Source organism: Mus musculus, chromosome 9 (genome assembly GCF_000001635.26).
Source record: "Mus musculus strain C57BL/6J chromosome 9, GRCm38.p6 C57BL/6J".
Classification (NCBI taxonomy): domain Eukaryota; kingdom Metazoa; phylum Chordata; class Mammalia; order Rodentia; family Muridae; genus Mus; species Mus musculus.
The window spans coordinates 79,993,963-80,013,387 of NC_000075.6; the positions used below are offsets into that span (position 1 = coordinate 79,993,963).

At 43.0% G+C, this 19,425-nt stretch overlaps 1 protein-coding gene and 1 pseudogene across 1 annotated transcript in view; one reads left to right on the forward strand and one right to left on the reverse strand.

Annotated features, from left to right (window-relative positions):
• Filip1 (filamin A interacting protein 1) overlaps nucleotides 1–18,889 on the reverse strand; it is a 207,834-nt gene extending 188,945 nt beyond the window's left edge. The window contains exon 1 of the mRNA NM_001357352.1: nucleotides 18,681–18,889. Within this exon, the coding sequence (NP_001344281.1) occupies nucleotides 18,681–18,719 (39 nt within the window). The 5' untranslated portion in view covers nucleotides 18,720–18,889. The remainder of the gene's footprint in view (nucleotides 1–18,680) is intronic.
• Nucleotides 10,365–11,487, forward strand: Gm8131 (predicted gene 8131; annotated as a pseudogene).
• Nucleotides 18,890–19,425: the final 536 nt, after the last annotated feature.

Here is a 19,425-nt window from a genome sequence, read left to right on the forward strand (position 1 = left end):
TGGTCTTCCTTCCTGTTCTTGAACCATATATCCTTCAAGACTCACTGCAAAAATCTGTTGGGGAGTATGGTGCCCATCCCTGTAATCCCAGCACTTGAGACAGGAGGGCTGTAGAAATCTGCCGGGCAGCCTACAAGGAATGTATAAATGAGAAGCAATGCAAAGGAGAGGGATGGGAATAGATCACGTGTTTCTGTCAACATATCAGAAGCTATCCATCCTTACTCATATTCTGTCAACAGGAAAATAATATTCAAAACTAATATCTTTGACAGAGTCTTTTTTGTTCTTTGTTTGGTTGGTTTCAGATGCTATCTTACTCTGTGGCCAAGACAAGCCTAGCTAGAACTTTTGTTTGGGGATAACCTCAAACTCACAGCAAGTGCTGAGATTTACAGTTATCTGCCACCAGGCCCAGCTTCTATGTGGTGTCTTTTAAAAACAGATGTAGTTTTCATGATATTTAAGTATGCGCGTCTGTGGAGAGGTATATGCACAGAGTGCAGGTTCCTCCAGATGCCCAAGGCTGCAAATCCTCCTGGAGCTATAGGTGGTTCTGAACTTCCAACAGGAGCGCTGGCGACCAGACCTGGGTTCTCTGCAAAAGCAGTAAGTGCTCTCAGTCACTGAGCCAGGCGGGTCCTCTGCCCTTCTGTGACCTCAGAAACTTGTTGTCCTTAGGGTGAAGTAGCTAGAGATGTTTTATAGAACTAGCTGTACTCCTGTGCAATTTCCTTTTGTTAAGTCCCATCGAAGCTGAATGTGTAGTAGCAGCTGTATTTCTGGGAATATGCAATTGTGTAACACAAATTCCCGAGAAGTTATCTTGGAAACTCTGGGATTCACATTTAAAGAGAATAGCTTAATGGATAAATAGAAATGTTTGTAGCATGTTGAACTTAGTCTTTTATTTCTTTCTGAATAACATGGGTACGTGTGTGGGATGGGGTGATGAGATTTGCCCTCTCCATCCCCTATGCGATCCTACTTGTAGATATTTGCTAGTCTTTGAAAGGCAGTTGTCCTCCAATTGTTCATTATGAACATTTCAGAGAAGCTTCTGACATTTGCTTTCAGTTTATTAATCATAAAAGTGAAATAAACCTTTCCAGGGAAACTTCACCTGGCTTTTTCTTGGTATCTGCACGGCCTGAACTCTCAGCATTTGTACGCTTGTTCGCTACTGTTTGGAAACTGCACATTGCTGTATAGAAGTTCTGGTTAGACTTACTCAAAAGCAGAGTAACAATATACATTTTGTTGCTATTGCCTAGCACCATTAAATATAATAAATCCAATGGCACGCCCATTAGAATGCATCAGGAACTTGACAATCCCTGCTGGCTATTGGAAAAAGCATTTCATACCACTCTAAAACATTAAGACTCACAGCTCAGTTTGAGGAACTCTAAAGAGCAATCAAAGCCCTAAGTGGAAATATGATAGATAATAGTTTTTGGCCTCTCAGTTAAAAAAGAAATCACAGAACCATACAACACTGAGACCAAGGTTTTTAGAGCTGTAGAAGTTGACCTTCAGTTTCTGAAGTCTAACGATTCTGACTGTCTTATGAAGGGCAGCTGTTGATTCGGCTTACCCAGAACGTGTAGGTCATATATAGTGAATCAGTTCAAAGTCATCCTTGGCTAGATAGAGAGAGATAAAGGCCAGACTGAGCTACATAGACCTTGTCTTTAAAGAAAAAAGCCACAGAAATAAAAGAATAAATCATTAGTATCATGCAGTCCTTGTGCACCGCATGATCAAGGCTTTTTCTTGGGCATGAGAAGAATTATGTTGAAATATCATCTAGTGGATTTGACAAACATAATCAGGATTTAGCCAAATGGTAATTAGAGCAAAATAAAATAATGTAATGATGAAGAACCAGGAGCACTTGTATTCAATGCAGGAGCTTTTAAGGCAGAGAATCCTTCTCTGAAGGGTCTGGATAAATCAGTGATGCAGACAAAGAATATATGACATACATAAAATGGAAACTAGCCAGTTTTCAATTATGCACGATTATAACAACAGAAAATATATAGTGACTAATACACATCAAGAAAATATTCAAATATATATTATACATTAAAATCTCAACCATCCCAAACTTTTATACATCACGTATTAACCGAAGACAAAGGACCTAAAACAACATCTTATAAGTCACTTGACTAAAAATCATTTGGTTGCTCACAAGGTGGTGCCACATACAAACTGTTGTCTAAACAAGAGGGTCTGTCCTCCATCAGAACAGCAAGCCGTGAACCACACATTCCTCTATGGCTGTAGACTGCAGGTCTATCACTAGTATTCCATAACTGATAAAAAAATCACAATCCTGAAATACAATTCTAAAGAAAATTAGAGCCAATTACATAAACCAGTTACATAAGATGAGATAGGTAGATAGATAGATAGGTAGATAGATAGGTAGATAGATAGATAGATAGATAGATAGATAGATAGATAGATAGATAGACAGATAAATAGATGGACGATAGGCAGATAGTAGATTCTTCATAGGTGAGAGAAGGGAATGAAGACATTACTATGAAAATTGGTCCACATAATTATAGAAGCAGGGACATCTCTGATTTGCTGACTGAGGTAGAGAACTGGAAAAGATGGGAATGTAATTCAGTCCCTATCTAAGAGATAAATAGTGGGAAAGAAATACTGTAAGCCTAGCCCAGGTCCAAATTCTGAGAGCTAGGAGCATTTTCTGGAAGGGAAAGATGGACGCTCTAGTTGAGGGGAGGGGCTTCCCCTGAGCTTTGTCTCTACAGGGGCCTCATTATATGAGATGGTGCCCACCCACTCGGGCTGAGGAAGATCTCCTTTACATTTTACTGACTCAAATGCTAATCTCTTCCAGAAACAGCCTCACAAAGACAATGAGAAATAATGTTTTCCAGATATCTGAATATCCTTTAGCCTTGCAGTTCACATGACTCCTCCTCTCCTGGGAAATGTAAGAACCCCATCAAACCTATAATGTTCTATTGGAGGCCCACGTTCTTGAAGATCTTTATTCACCATCTCGTTTACTTAAATATAGGGTGGGCAAGCAGTATCTGATTAAAGTATATATTTAGGTAATATATTAGGGGTTATAGCTCTAAAAAATAGACTATGTGCATATATTGAAGACCTTCAAACATTGAAGTTTCTGTTCTTGTGTTTCGAGGAAAAAATCTTATGATACCAGCAAGGCTGTCCTGGGACTCACGAAGCTGGCTTCTGATTCCTGGTCCTCTTCACCCTTCCTGGCAGGTCAGGTTCTGACTTAATGAGATTACTGTGTGTGGAAGCATGGGACACCCTACAGTGGCTTCACTCTTGGTGCACCTCTTTTTTTTTTTTTCAATGAAACAACAGAAGCTATTCTTTTGAGTAGAGGAAGGGGGAAATTAGGCAAGCCTCCATCTGAATACTTACTATAACCACTTAAACCGTTACGACATACAAATACACAAAAATATGTGTGGAGTAGTTACATTTCTTGGCAAGAATGTGGTTGGGTGAGGACGAAAGAGGAGTAGAAGCCTAGAGTGTCCACGAGTACATAAGTAGCTATGGACCTTGACTTTAGTGGGAGGATGCCGGGGAAGGTGACAGGTTCATACTGCCCTCTTTCTGGGGTAAGATTTATAAGAACCTGATCCAAGCCTGAAGTAGATGCTACAGAACAACATACAACGAAGTGGTTCAGAGTGACCGTTGTTTGCCCAAAGCCTAGCTCAGTTTTGTTACGCATTCCGTTGCCTAGCTAACTAATACTCCCCAAATTCATCGCAATTGCACACAGCTCTGTGACTATGATCTGTCCTTCTAAAGAGAAGTCTTTTTCTTTCTCTTTCTCTTTTTCTCTTTCTCTTTCTCTTTCTCCTCCTCCTCCTCTTTCTCTTCCTCCTCCTCCTCCTCCTCCTCCTCCTCCTCCTCCTCCTCCTCCTCCTCCGCCTCCGCCTCCGCCTCCGCCTCCTCCTCCTTCTCCTCTTTCTTCTTCTTTTGGTTTTTTGAGACAGGGTTTCTCTGTGTAGTCCTGGCTGTCCTGGAACTCACTCTGTAGACCAGGCTGGCCTCGAACTCAGAGATCCACCTGCCTCTAGAAGTCTTGTGTGCCACTCGGGATCTAAGCTTGAGATAACAAGAACAGGTTCCTCTCTGTTCTCTTCTCCTTCCCACTGACGGAATCTTCCATATGGGACATTGTATCTGTCCCAGTAATACACAAACATTGTCCTGGTAGATGCAGCAAGGTAGACGGAACCCAGGTCTCTGAATCGCCATGTGGAGCTGGTCTGCCCTGCAGATCCAGACCATTGTATCCAGACCTTTTATTCTTTCACCACTATACACAGGGCGTTAGGTACAGTGGCTTAGCCTTAGAACGACAAACTTGAAAGAGGAAACATGTTATGAAGGAAAAGTTATGTCTTTCTTTAAAGGTTTTTTTTTTTTTAATGCAGGTTGGTTATCTCTACTCTAAAATGCTGTGACTAAAGATTTCAGGGTTTTCTTTTTTATTCTTGAAATATTCATATATATGTAATGAGATATTTGGAGGGCAGAACCCAAGCCTACATATAAAATTAATTTGTTTCATGGGCTTCTTAGACCTTAGCCTGAAGGTGATTTTATTCAGTGATTTTTTTTTGTTTTGTTTTGTTTTGTTTTTTTTTTGAATGTCTGTTTTAACTTGCCACACGGGCAGATATGGTAGCCTGTCTGGTGTTTGCACACCTGGTGCCAGCTGGTGGTGAAGTTTGGGGGACTTAAGGAACCTTTAAGAGGTAGTGGAGCTTTCCTGAAGGAAGTATGTGGCTGAGGGTGAGCTCAAAGGCTTTAGAGCCCAGCGTATTTGCTTTCCTCTCTGATCCTCATGTTTGGATGCAGGATGCTCAAGCTTCTATGTGCTCAGCCAGCTTCTATGTGCTCAGCCAGCTTCTATGTGCTCAGCCAGCCTCTGTGTGCTCAGCCAGCCTCTGATTCCTGCCTTCTCTGCCTGTTGCCAGAATGGACTCCTCTATCCCTGTGGACGTCAAACCAAGCCTTTTCTCCCCTAAATTGATTCTTCTCAGGGTAATCTGAGCATCACAGGCAGACACTGGAAAAACACAAATCTTAATTTTCTTTAGCTCCTTTATATTCACCGTCCCAGCCTAAATCAAGTCTCCATAGCCACCATTATGGATAATACTAGCTAATACCATGAGTGGACAAATTTAATTTCTAAGTTAATTAACTTGACAGGACTTCGAGTCAGAATGAGAAACAATGCCAGTGACTCCCAGAAGTTTCTACACCCCCCAAAACAAGTGGCCATCCCCCCAAAAGTAGGTGCTTTCCATTTTCTATGGCAGCAACTCTGTCAGTGGTGATACTGGCAGTTTCATAGGAAATTAGACAAAAATGACTGTGTCAGCCTAGATACATTGCACTAAATAAAACTTCTCTGATCAAGTTTTGTTTAGCAGAACTTTTTTTTAAGCCTGGAAGTGGGAAAGAGGCATAGTCAGGACATTTGCTAACACGACTTTATTTTACATTGTTTAGTCAGTCAGCTCTTGGCCAGGACTAACTCTGTTGAATAAACCTACTTAAGATGATCCACATCCCTTCTCCAGACAGGATCCTGGCTCTATGCACTTCCTGTTGCGATTGTGGAGAGAATAGAACAGGTAACTAACTATACGTGGAGATGTTAGTAATCCATAATAAGGCATTAAGGGCACAGCTTCATATATGCATTTGAACAAAGAATTTAGACTGGGTCTATGGAAGGCTGAGAATTTTCATTTTAGAATTTTAGTGATTAGTGAGCAAATAAAATTTAAAGAGACTTCTTAAAGAGATAAAGTTACCTATCTTGTGCTTTTTGGTTTTATATTTTTAAAAGCACGTATTCTGAGAGGACAAGAAAAATCTTTATCCATACTGCAGTAACAGTTTCATCTATACAACACTTCATATTTTAAGGTAATAACTTGGCTGGGAAAACCTGTGAACCTGTCACACCTGGGGAATACTCTGTGTTAAAATAATGACCACAGAGCCAGGAGAGATTGCTCAGGGGTTGAGAATTCCTATTGTCCTTCCAGATGACCCTAGCTCTGCTCCAAGCACCCACACTGTGGCTCAGAACTACCTGTAACTCTAGCCCAGGGGATCCAACACCCTCTTCTGACTTCCATGGGTACCAGGTACTCGTGCGATATACATACCTTCAGACAAAACACACATACACATCAAAAGATGATTTCATAAACAGCATGAAAGCATGTCAACATCTTAGCAGGGTGGGAGACAGCTTTCTGTTTATGCCTTAGCATCTTCTTTTTTTTTTTTCCATTTTTTATTAGGTATTTAGCTCATTTACATTTCCAATGCTATAGCAAAAGTCCCCCATATCCACCCACCCCCACTCCCCTGCCCACCCACTCCCCCTTTTTGGCCCTGGTGTTCCCCTGTACTGGGGCATATAAAGTTTGCCTTAGCATCTTCTAATAGAATTTAAAGACCATGTTCCCAAGAAAACACTCAGTGTCACTCACATTCAGCCCTAGAAACTGAATTCCTCCTGCGATCAGCTCAACTGTGTAATGAGATCTTAAGCTTTGGCTCTTTGAGGTAAAGGACTCTCGTGATCATGTCGGCTTCAGCTGAGTCTGATGGGCATGGGGAGGCTAACACCCAATTGTCTTTAGCCGTGTCCTACGTGGTTCCCAGCCTCACTGATGGCAGATTTTTGTAAGGAACACTGCATCATGCTAAGTCTGAACATGGATGAAGACCAGAGAGTCAGAGAAGCCGGGCATCCGAATGTCTTAAATAGACACACAGTTTAGCTAATATAGTTATAGTCAAATGACGCCTATTTACATAGACTCCTACTAAAACACGGTGTGCAGGTTAGAACTACACACTCACTCAACTAACAAGCAGAAGTAATGACGATGGAACACACTCACCTAACTTAAAGTAGTATACATGCAAATTTCACATGATTGAAAGGACCTAGTCAGTCTCCAGAAACACATCATGATTTTCATCTGTCCAATGAGATATATAAAGATACTTAAACTTTAGTTAAATAATGAATATTTACATACTAAAAAAGCTTTCGCCTTTAAAGTCTGCCTATTCAGCCCTCCATTTAACCTTCTGCAGCATATTCTTATTTAAAATTTTCAAGATTAAGCGCTTTTCCTTGAGGACGGCCACCTGCCCAGCTGAGCCTTAACACCGGTGCTCATTCTGCAGTGATAGCCCAGGAACACATGGGGGAGGGGAGAGCCGAAGTTCTCCGTCTGCTCCACACACTTGATATTTACAAGCAAATGATAGGTCCTGCTGGATTTTCAGGAAAAAAAGAAAAATCCAAAATACTCTGAATACTTCTGGAAAATTAAGGTTATAAGTCATAGAATAGTAACACAGAATTTTTATATCAACAAAGCTGGCTGACGCTCGTGTGTTCCCTCTTCTTCAGCGTGTATGTGAGATACACTATAATAGAGATATAGTTTAATATAAGCAAAAATTATATTTTAATTTTATGCTTTAAAATGATCATCTCAGCTATTTTGTGGTATTATTAATTCAACGTAAGTCTAAAAGATTTTAACTGCCTTAATGAAATTGCAAATTTTCCTTCAATGTATGAAGAAGGTATCTTAAAGTGTGTATTAAAGATTAGGGCCTGTGAGTCTGCTTACTGGGCAAAGGCACCTATGTGCAAACTTGGTGACCTGAGATTGACCCGCAGAATCCACACAAAGGAGAGATGGGCTCCACAGGGCTCTCCTCTGAACTCCACCAAGTGTTCTCCTCCCCGCTGCCCCTCCACTCTCCAAATAAAAAATTGTGTGAGAATAAAAACAATTTTCTTAGAAAACTGGTGTATTCTCATGTTCACAAATTCTCCATATTTTGCAAGGTTGCTGGCTTCTTTGTTGTTTTCTGATTTTTGTTTGTTTGTTTGTTTGTTTGTTTGTTTTCGGGAGGGGTTGTTTTGTTTTGATGCAAGGTTTCTCTATGTTGTCCTGTGTAGTCTGGGATTCCTCCTTCTACTGCCTCCTCAGTACTGGGATTAAGGTATGTTATACCATGTCCAGCTACAATGGTTACTTTTTCATTACACTATTCTTTCACAGTTATTGTCATTCTTCTATCAAGAAGAGGTTTTTCCTTCCTCCTCTTTCCCTTTCTTTTGCTTTTCTTCATTCTTAAAAACAGGATCAATTCAAACTCTCCTCAAATTCCCAACTCTCCGGCCTCAGGCTTCTAAGTACTGAGCTTGCAGGTGGGCCTGTGCCACCTCACCGAGCCTTTCCTTTTGAGTACCACTCTGGTGCCTTTGTGTCTGAAGGGCTATGGTTCTTTGGTATTTGTAGGTTTTGTCCCCCGCCCCTTTTGGAGGGTCTTGCTGTGTAGCACTGGATGATCTACAACTCAGTACGAATACCAGGCTGGCTTCGGATTTGTGGCGATCTTCCTGCCTATGCGTCCGGAGACTGGAATTATAGGCAAGAACCACCAGCCTAGTTTCCCACACTTTAGCCAGCCTCTGTGAAGAAGAAGCCCCCCAGGGACACTTCCAGGGGAGGCGCATCTCAGCCGCACAGCAGTCCTGTCCTCAGTTGCTCTCTGCATGGGGGAGTTCTGACCACTACTGACAGCAGGTCTTAGGCACCGCTTACTGTTATGTTTTCAAGTATCTAGTCTACCATTGCATAATCCCCTTCCCATCCCATTTTCTGCCTGAAAGAGGGCAAAAAGCACGACAGACAACTGATGAAATTTTATTTTCACTTAGATACATTTTAATAATGGATTTTTTCTATATTCGCGTTCATCCACATATGGTTAAAAATTAAGGACTTTTCCAAAAGGAAAAAAAAAAAATAGATTTTTACACCAATGCACACTAGTGCTCTAACCTGAATACATTTGTCCATCCGTGGCTGGTGCTTGCACGCCATCTGGTGGCTACCTTGCTCTCTGCAGCATAGGATTTTATCAGCTATGTCAATGGCCCATCAGCCTGACATAACAAATACCCAATAGAACACCTGCTTAGAGGCTATAGAATGCCAAAACACACAACGTTATTACATGCACAACACATGCTTTGAAATGCATAGATGGTTCCTTTCTACTGTGCTCAATTACTCTCTAATAATGAAAACATTGAAAGTAAAAAATTAAAAAAAAAAAAAAAATCCAGGGGCTGGCGAGATAGCTCAGTTGTTAAGAGCACTGGCTGTTCTTCCAGAGGACCTGGGTTCAGTTCCCAGCACCCTCATGGCAGTCTCACCCAGACATGCAGGCAAAACATCAATGCACATAAAAAACAAATAAAACTTTTAAAAAATAATAACTTTTTTTTTTTTAAAGAAAATCCAAAATGTGGCTATAGCTCAGTTGGTAGCATGCTTGACTATCGTGCATGAAACTCTAGACTTCAATACACAGTAATAACTAAAATGGGACATGGTGGCACACATCAGTAATTCCAGCACTCCAGATTATAAGGATTGTAAATTCAACGTCATGCTGGCTACCTAATGAGTTTGAGGCTGCCGTAGGCAACATGAGACCTGTGTCAAAAAAGAAGAGTCTGGTAGTCCTTGACTAATTTTTAAAAGTTAAGACAGAAACAAATTTCTTCAGGCATTTTCATCGAAATTTTGTTCTTATGTGTGCCCGTCCCACCGCTCTTCCCTGCCCCCACCCCACTCCCTCCCTCCTTTCTTTTGCTAATCTCTCTCCTTTACCCACAGTCTCCTTTCTGCTTTCATGCCACATGCATTCTATTATTCTTTTACCCCCTCCAACCTCCCTTAAGATCTCATCTTCCAGTCGGAGGGCGGCGGGGTTAGCGGGCAGGGGGGTGGCGGGTGCCAGACTGTGGTTGCAGCTCACCTCTGGCTGCTGTGCAAAGGCCTCGTCCTCACCCTCCAGTCCTCACTGTAGCCTACAGGGTCCCGGAGTGGTCCCACTGCTCCAGCACCCCAGGCTCAGTGCCCGCAGACAGCGGGAACCTCAGCAAACACATGTGGACTTGTTACCAGGACATGTCTAGGCTTGGTGCATGACATTCTGCCCCGAAGTCTGCAGCCTCCTTAACCCAGCAGCCATCTACGCCAACCGTGACATCAGTCAGAGTAACTTTGAAGTCTGTGACTCTGACTATGACTGCACACTGACGCAATATGCGGATGTGGTTCACCCTGAGGTCGTCAGTGTCTCCCGGAACATCCTGATAGATCCCCTGCGAGGATCCGGAAGAATGACAAGGACCCCAGCTTTGACATCCTTGGCCTTTCCACTTTGACACTCAGAAGAGTTCTCTGATGAAAATTGATGCTTTTCATTATGTACAATTGGAAAGAGCCTATAGGGACCTCCATCCTGAGCTGGATGAAGTGACTGACCTTAGACGGTGGCACCCAGCATTTGCCACTATAACAGATGCGCGGCTTTACGGCAAGGGCCCATCCATCAAGCAACTCATGGACATCTCACTACCAGAGATGCCACTGCTGTCCTGTATGGTAAACTACTTTCTGAGCCACGGCCTGGAGTTTGACCAAATTCACCTGCCTCTACAAGAATGTGAGAGATGGCACCCAGAATGTGCAAGGTCTTCTGTACCCACGGATTGAGCGAGGCACGGCAAAGTACATCCTGAGAGGGGATGAAACATTTGCAGATCTGAGCTGCATGGTAGCCGTGTAAAAACAGCTGTTCCTCATCACGAAAAGTCCCTTCAACTTTGTAGACAACGGCACGCGGTACTTGCTAGGTCCCGATTGGCCCCAACTCTTCGATGTAGTCATCATGCAGGCAGACAAGCCCAGCTTTTTCGCTGACTGGCAGAATATTTTTGGAAAGCCTTATGAGAAGGGATCCCTCCCCTGGGACTGTGTCATTTGCCTGGAAAAGGGCAACATCTATCTTCAGGGAAACCTTTTGACTTTCTTTGTCTGACAGAACGGCAAGTGCTGCGTGTGTTCAAGTTTGATGACTACCTCTACAGTAACATAGCAGATCTCACGCTGCGACCTGGCAGGCACCCAGGAGCCTTCATCTCTGAGGTAGAGCGTGAGATCTGCATCATCAACACACAACAGTACGTGCACTTGTTGGCCACAGGTGCTCACTGGATAACCAGAGCTGGTGCAAACTTGCAGGATGCGGAGTCAGTCGCGGCAGGTTCTGGCTGTCTGGATGAAGGAGCCGCAAGAATCAAGATGCATCACCCTATTCAACGCTCGGTTTGTGAGCGTCTCCCGCACCTTCCATAACCCACTTCTCCAGGAACCACGTATGCTTCTCTGACCCGCGCATGGCCTCCCTCAGCTGTTTGCTCACTACCGTGTGTTCACTTTCTGCCCATGCCGCATATCCCTACAGCCTGAGGCGCGCCTCTAGATGGACCAGCTCTGCATTGGCTACATGAAGACACCCATTCTTGATGGAAAACGGTCCACATCCACTGTCTTGGACAGATCATTCCTTTTAGCCTCAGCCGCCTTGACAAGCATCAAAAGTAGTCTCTTAAAAAAAAATCTCATTTTCCTCTCCCATGGTCCACTTCAAGTTTCATATCTCTCTGTCTCTGTCTCTCTCTCTTTCCCTCTCCCTCTCTTTCTCTTTCTCTCTCTCTGTGTGAGTGTGTGTGTGCCTCTTTCTCCATATAAGACACACCCACTTCACAGAAAATGTATTTATTACTCTGAGTGTTAGCTCATTGCACTTAACATGATGATTTCCAGTTGTGTCAATGAATTTCATGTCAGAGGACAACTTTGTAGTGTCTATTAGCTTCCTCTGGAAATTCTCCATCAAGCACCTCTACCTAGCAAGCCATCTTGCCCAATTTACATTTTCTTTACATTTGAGTAAAATTCCATTGTGCTTGTACCAGATTTTCCTCATTTATCTGTGAATAGTGCAGCAGTATTAAATGATAGGCAAATATCTCTGAGGTAGGACTTAAGAGTTCCTTGGGATATACCCAGGAGACCTGCAGCTAGGCTGTGTGGTCTATCTTGATTTCCACAGTGGCTGCTCTAGTCTGTAAGGACACTGCTGTCACCACATCCTCATTGACATTTCAAACATTTGTTACCATTTGTTTTCTTGATAGTAGCAATTCGAACTGGGTGAGATGTCATCATAGAGCAATTTTAACATGCACTTCTCTGATGACTAAGAATGACAAACTTTTTTTTTCAAATATTTACTAGCCATTTGTAGTTCTCTTAAAAGTGTCTGATAAGTTCATTGGCCCATTTATAGATTGGATTACTTATATTTATATCATTGCTTATATTGTGGTTTTTTTTTTTAGATTTATTATGCATAGTGCTCTGCCTGCATGAATGCCTGTACACCGTTAGAGGGCACCAGATCTCATTACAGATGGTTGTGAGCCACTATGTGGTTGCTGAGAATTGAACTCAGGACCTCTGGAAGAACAGCCAATGCTCTTAACCTCTGAGCCATCTCGCCAGGCCTGGTGTTTAAGTTTTGTTGTTCTTTACATATTTTGGATAATACCTCCCTGTCCAGTGTATAGTTGGACTGTCTCTTCACTCTGTTCACTTTGCCTTAAATGCAGAAGCTCTGTGTGATTTGAACTCAGGACCTTCGGAAGAGCAGTCAGTGCTGTTACCTGCTGAGCCATCTTGCCAGCCCTCCGAGTGGCTTTAAATAGCTGTAATATCATATAGGGATAGAATAATTGAGATAACTCGTCTAATCTAGGTAGGCAGCTTGGATCATTATCAATTGGCTCTGAAATTATTATGTGGGCATTTTGTGAATTGAGAATTTATTGGTATATTAATCTGACTGGTTAATTATAAGCTTCAAGAGTTTTGTTTTACTGGGTTACTGAAATTTGGGAGCACTGACCACAGGGGGTTTATGGCTGAGAAGGTACAGGTGGCTAGAAGACAAGCGAACTGGAGCTGGGAAGACCATGATTGGTCGCTGCTGAGGCTAGCCTAGAGGCAGAGGCAGCGGGATGACCTCAGGGACAGAGAGTAGCTGGGTGAAGCATGGGAACTTATGGTTCTTTTTTATTAATTCCCGCAACAGTCTCCTCTTAGAAATAATTTGGTATCTCCTTTCCCTATTTCTTTCCTACCTGTGCCTTTTCTATTGATATGGCCTGTGATTATTTCTGCTGTTTATGTGCTAGGTTATACTTGATTTATTTGTATATGTTGAACCAACACTGGAAGGCGGGGATTGATGTTAGCTCTTAAAGGTTTAATAGAATTCAGTACTGAGTCCATTCTGTCCTGTGTTACCACTCAGGCAATTACACTAGGTTCCTCTCAGGAACCTAGCAACTACTTAGGAAATTAATTACTTGCCAGAGCCACATGTGCCAGCAGCCGGGTGTGGGGCTACATATAAAAAGACTACCTGCTACCCCAGCTCACTCTCTCTCTCTCTCCCTCTCTCTCATTCTCTCTCTCATTCTCTCTCTCTCTTTCTCACTTGCTCGCTCTCCCCCAGTGTTCTCTCTCTGTGCACCCCCCACTGCCCACCTCCCCACCCCACTCCCAACCCCTGATTCTCTGCCCTCATGACTCCATTCTATCTGCCTCTACCCCTTCTCCAGGTCCTCACTACCCCTTTATACCAGACCTGTTACATGACACAATTTCTTAGGGGCACACTTTGGCATGGGCCTGCCCAGTACCCCCTCACTCCACTATATTTCACAACATGCTACATGTGTCTGGGTGACTCCAGAGGCCAGAAGATGGTGTTGGATCCCCTAGAGCTAGAGTTATGGGCAGTTATGAGCCATGTGAGTGGGTACCTGGAACAGAACTCTGGTCCTCTGTAAGAGCAGCAAGCTCTCTTCACTGCTGAGTCATCTCTCCAGCCGCCATTCACTCTTTAGATGAGTGTGGAAATTTGTTTCTTCTTTGCATGGATGAAGTTTTCCTCAATACTCACTTTGTTTTCTCAATTCCTTTTTATGTCCTCAAACTGATAGGTAAGAAAGTTAAGACAAACATGCAAGAAGGAGTCCATGTTCAATTTGGTTTTCCCAAGTGAAGTACCACATCAATTCCACAAACTCTGTGATCCCAGTGTTATCCTGATACCAAAACTGAGTAAGCACAAAAAACAACACAAAGAAAACCATAGACCAATTTCCCACAATGAATACGCGTAAAAATTGTCAATAATGTAAGGGTCAATAGCCGAAGAATGACACTCCGGACTCAAATAATATATAGACACAAAGAGTGTTTATTATGCAGAAGCCCAGCGTGCTGGGGTCTCCTCGTTACCAATATAGAGAGACAAGCAGGTGAACTGGAAGGCTCAAAGGCTCGATTTAAAGCACACTGGAATTCTGGGGCTTTACCTAACTCTCTCTAGGCATCCTGAACCCATTATCAAGGTGTGAAGGCTGGAAATTGTTGTGGAATTCCAGGGTAGGTGGCCTTGTCTTGCTCTATCTCCTAAGGACATCCAGAACTATTACTGGGGTGTGAAGGCTGGAGCCTGGGGTTTTTCCTATTAGTAACTGACTTAGTCTCCTCAACTGCCAATTTGAAGTCTGTCATGGAATCGGTCTAGCCTTCTCAATAACACTGTGAGCAACACTGGGCAACAGGGCAACATGAGGTTCTGACTCTAAGCAACAAGAGCTAGCAAAGTCCAGATCTAGTGATTTGTAAATTTCTTTCCACTGAGCATTGGGCTCTGTTCTTCTGTCATTTGAAAATCAGAAATGAACTGTGGCTTTGGGGGCATGGGAACTGCTGTTTCCAAAAGTACACAGTTTCCATTTGTCCATCAAGTGAACAAAATTCCCTATTATTCTAACAGCATGGGGTGCTTTTCTGCCCCACTGTCCCCACAGACTCTGAGTCGTGTGTGTCACCCACAGCTCAGTTGTTCTTGTCCAGTTCTTCATCACTACCAAAACCATTCCATCATTGGTTCCCCTATCCAGTTCAATTGGGTAATGAACACACTCACATATTTTCTAGGTAAATACTTTACCACTGATAAGTTCCCAGCCTTTTAAATCTTTTTTTGAGTCAAGATCTAATGGAAACCACTGCAGAAAACCACACTGTTCAAAGTGCATAGATTTATTGATTGTGAGTGCCCAGCCCCAGCAGATACACCTACAACAGAACTCCTGTACCTAAGGCTGTAGAAGAGGGCAGCAGAAAGATTGTAAGAGGCAGAGGACCAGGAATTCTGCTGTGAGACTGTATCTCCTAGACTACACACATGCTACCTCAACAATGCCAATACCAGTAGACATGCTAATGGAAGGAGGAAATCTCAAAGACCTACAAGGAAGTGATGACTGTGAAGAAAGAGAGGATTATCTCTTCTGAGGGATGCGCCCCCTGATTGCTTACTCAATATGTAGTGGTCAGCCTGAAATCGTACACATGCAAGCAACACTAAATGGATTTGGCCGGTTGCATTTATATATGTATGTGCATATTCATATATAACAATAATAAAGAAAATAAGGTCATCCATTTGAGAGGGAATGAGAAAGTTAGGGAAGGAAAACAAAGGGGAGAGATTATTTAATTAACTGTATTTTAATTGCAAATTTAAAAAATAATAATTTTTATTCCCTTATGTCAGCCTCCTGTAGCAGAGATTACAGGCCTGTGCCTCCTACATGTCAAGTTCAAGGCTAGCCTGGGGCACACACACACACACACACACAACATACAAAAGCTAATGTTTCCAAAACAAAGTTGCTTTGGAAGCATGAATATCTGAATTCCATCTCCTGAATTCACATTTAAAAAAAAAAAAAACAAAGCAAATCACTGAGCAGCTGATGCACATTTATGATCACTGAGCGGCCGGTCACAGTGATGCACACTTGTGACCACTAAGGGGCGGGTCACAGTGATGCACACTTATGACCCCTGCACTGGAGAAACTCTGTTTCAAAAGGTAAGGGGCAGACTGGAGAGATGGGTCAGAGATTAGAGCCATTTGCTGCTCTAGTCGACCAAGGTTCAGTTCCCAGCCCCTAAATAATGGCCCACAACTGTCCTTAACTCCAGTTTCAGGCAACCTGCTGCCCTTTGTCGCCTCTGTAGGTAGCAGACACACATGCTCTGCACTTACATACATTAAAGCATAAATGTTCATACACATAAAATATAAATAAATTAATTAGCATTTAAAAATAAAGTGAATTCGCGCCTGAGATTTTCTTCCTGCCTCTACGGCAGAGCATGTCCTTATACGTGCATCTGCAGAGAGCACAAAAACTTAATTATTCTGCTCTTGATGCTGTATTTCCTAGAAACATCTTAAATGCAAATATTATAGAATAGAAAATTTCAAACATTATAAAAGTGGTTTGGAACTCCTGGGCATGTACCCAGAAGATGCTCCAACATGTAATAAGGACACATGCTCCAGTATGTTCATAGCAGCCTTATTTATAATAGCCAGAAGCTGAAAAGAACCCAGATGTCCCTCAACAGAGGAGTGGATACAGAAAATGTGGTACATTTACACAATGGAGTACTACTCAGCAATTAAAAACAATGAATTCATAAAAATTCTTAGGCAAATGGATGGATCTGGAGGATATCATCCTGAGTGAGGTAACCCAATCACAAAAGAATACACATGATATGCACTCACTGATAAGTGGATATTAGCCCAGAAGCTCAGAATACCCAAGATACAATTCACAGACCACATGAAGCTCAAGAAGAAGGAAGACCAAAGTATGGATACTTTGGTCTTCCTTAGAAGTGGGAACAAAATCCCATCAGAGAAGATACAGAGACAAAATGTAGAGCAGAGACTGAAGGAAAAACCATCCAGAGACTGCCCCACCTGGGGATCCATCCCATATTCAATCACCAAACCCAGACACTATTGTGGATGCCAACAAGAGCTTACTGACAGGAACCTGATATAGCTGTCTCCTGAGAGGCTCTATCACTGTCTGACAAATACAGAGATGGATGCTCTCAGCCAACCTTTGGATGGCACACAGGGTCCCCAATGGAGGAACTAGAGAAAGAAACCAAGGAGCTGAAGGAGTTTGCAACCCCATAGGAGGAACAACAATATGAACCAACCAGTACCCCCAGAGCTCCCAGGGACTAAACCACCAACCAAAGAGTACACATGGAGGGACCCATAGCTCCAACTGCATATGTAGCAGAGGATGGCCTTGTTGGTCATCAATGAGAGGAGAGGCCCTTGGTCCTGTGAAGGCTCTATGCCCCAGTATAGGGGAATGCCAGGGCCAGGAAGCAGGAGTGAGTGGGTTAGTAAGCAGGGGGAGGGGAGAGCTGGTTTTTGGAGGAGAAACCAGGAAAGGGGATAATATTTGAAATGTAAATAAAGAAAATATCTAGGGGGCCGGAGAGATGGCTCAGTGGTTAAGAGCACTGACTGCTCTTCTGAAGGTCCTGAGTTCAAATCCCAGCAACCACATGGTGGATAACAACCATCCATAATGAGATCTGATGCCCTCTTCTGGGGTGTCTGAAGACAGCTACAGTGTGCTCACATATAATAAATAAATAAAACTTTATTTAAAAAAAAGAAAATATCTAATAAAAAAATTGGTTTGCGGGAGATTGCGGGTCTACTTAGTAGAATAGCACATAGTTATTAAAATGTTTATGAACACAAAGCTGAGCATAGAGGCCCACAACCATAATATCAGCACTCAGGGTCAGACACAAGAAGATTGTCACAAGTTCAAGGCCAGCCTGGTCTGTAAAGCAAGTTCCAGGCCAGGTAAGTAAGGGAGTAAAAACCAAACACAAGTTATCAATACACATGGACAAAACCTAAAAAAGGTCATGCATGCAAGAAGAGAAAGGCTGACTTGTGGTGGTGCTTGGGTGCCATTAAGTTGAAGTTGTTGTTCAACAAGAAATGAAGCAGGGTTTCACGAAGCCAGGGCTGACTTCAGACTCATTACGGAGCCGAGGCCGGTCTTGACTCCTTATCCTCTGGCTCAGGAGCACTGGGGTTGCTGGTGTACTCCACCACGCCTGGCTCCAGGACTCGGGTAAGCACCAGCGTTACCGGGTACCACCCCTGGCTCCAGGACTCGGGTAAGCACCAGTGTTACCAGGTACCATTTGTGAGGCCTTCCATTCCCCTCTCCTTGCAGGCTGTTCCCTCGGGGTACAATGAGAATAAGCAACTGCTTTCTATGCTGCTGCTGCGGGAAGTGAGCAGAGCATTTGACACGGTGCCTGGCGCTGAAGAACAGCCGAGAACGCATGTAGGATTCCAGATGTTAGTCTCTGTATTTTTAAACTGTTTCTGCCTTGTTAGCACTAATTCTAGCCACATGTTCAGGATGAAGGCATGCAATCTCATGTTATCATCACGATCCGAAAGATCTGAAAAGACATCTCAGTTCTGAGGTGAATGGTTTGAGGAATGATGAATGCACAGGTTGCATCTCTTCATTTTCTTTTAACCAAGGCATACATCTAACTGCAAAACCAAGTAATCTCATTCAAACCTCTGATAGTCAACTTCCAAATCCCAAACTGAGCTGCATTCACACAATGCATGTGTATCAGGGGTCACTAATGAACCAACGGCAACAACACGTTAGAGAAGCGATGTGATGTGAAGGCGTGGAGACTCACCACAGCCACTGTCACTGCCTTCCAGAAGCTTCTGGGCATTGTAGTTTGCGAAAGAATTCGAAGACGGAAAATTGAAGACGTTGTTTCTCTATTTTCAGGTCTGTGGCTGAAAATTGTTTTCAAACGTTTCTCTTTGGTTAGCTCAGAGGCAAAATAAAAAACGGAAGTATGCAAACATCTCCCTCACATTGGCGGTGTCTCATTATACATTAAACCTATCTCAAAATGCCTCTCTAATTATATATCTGTGGGGGAAGGACCGTCATCCAACAAGGCATGCTCTTTATTTGGTCAGACAGGAGATGGGGGGAGGGGTGCTTTGGGAAGGACTAGAAAGGCAATTTTTGTTTTCCTAGTAGTGGGAGTCAAGTACGCACTGAGGAAATATTTGTCATGCCTGCCACATTTTTGTCATAGCCTTGTCTAACAGAACCAGGGGCCAGCGTAGATGAGAGAAGAATGGCTGCTGTGTATGGCAGCAGGAAGTCGCCCCTGCTGCCTGACTCTCCTCCTTCAGGATTGCCAGGACAATCTTTGTAAACACAGCTTTGTAATCCTGAGTGTAACTCAGGATTTCTTTTCTGCTTGTTTGCTTGATGTTTATTTTGTCGTTCGTTCTTGATTTTCTCTATTTTTGAGACAAGGTCTCTTGAGGTAGCCGAGACTGTCCTCAAACTTAAGAACCTCTTGAGTGCTAGGTATACAAGTGTGTACCACCATACCTAAACTTCACATTTCCGTGAAG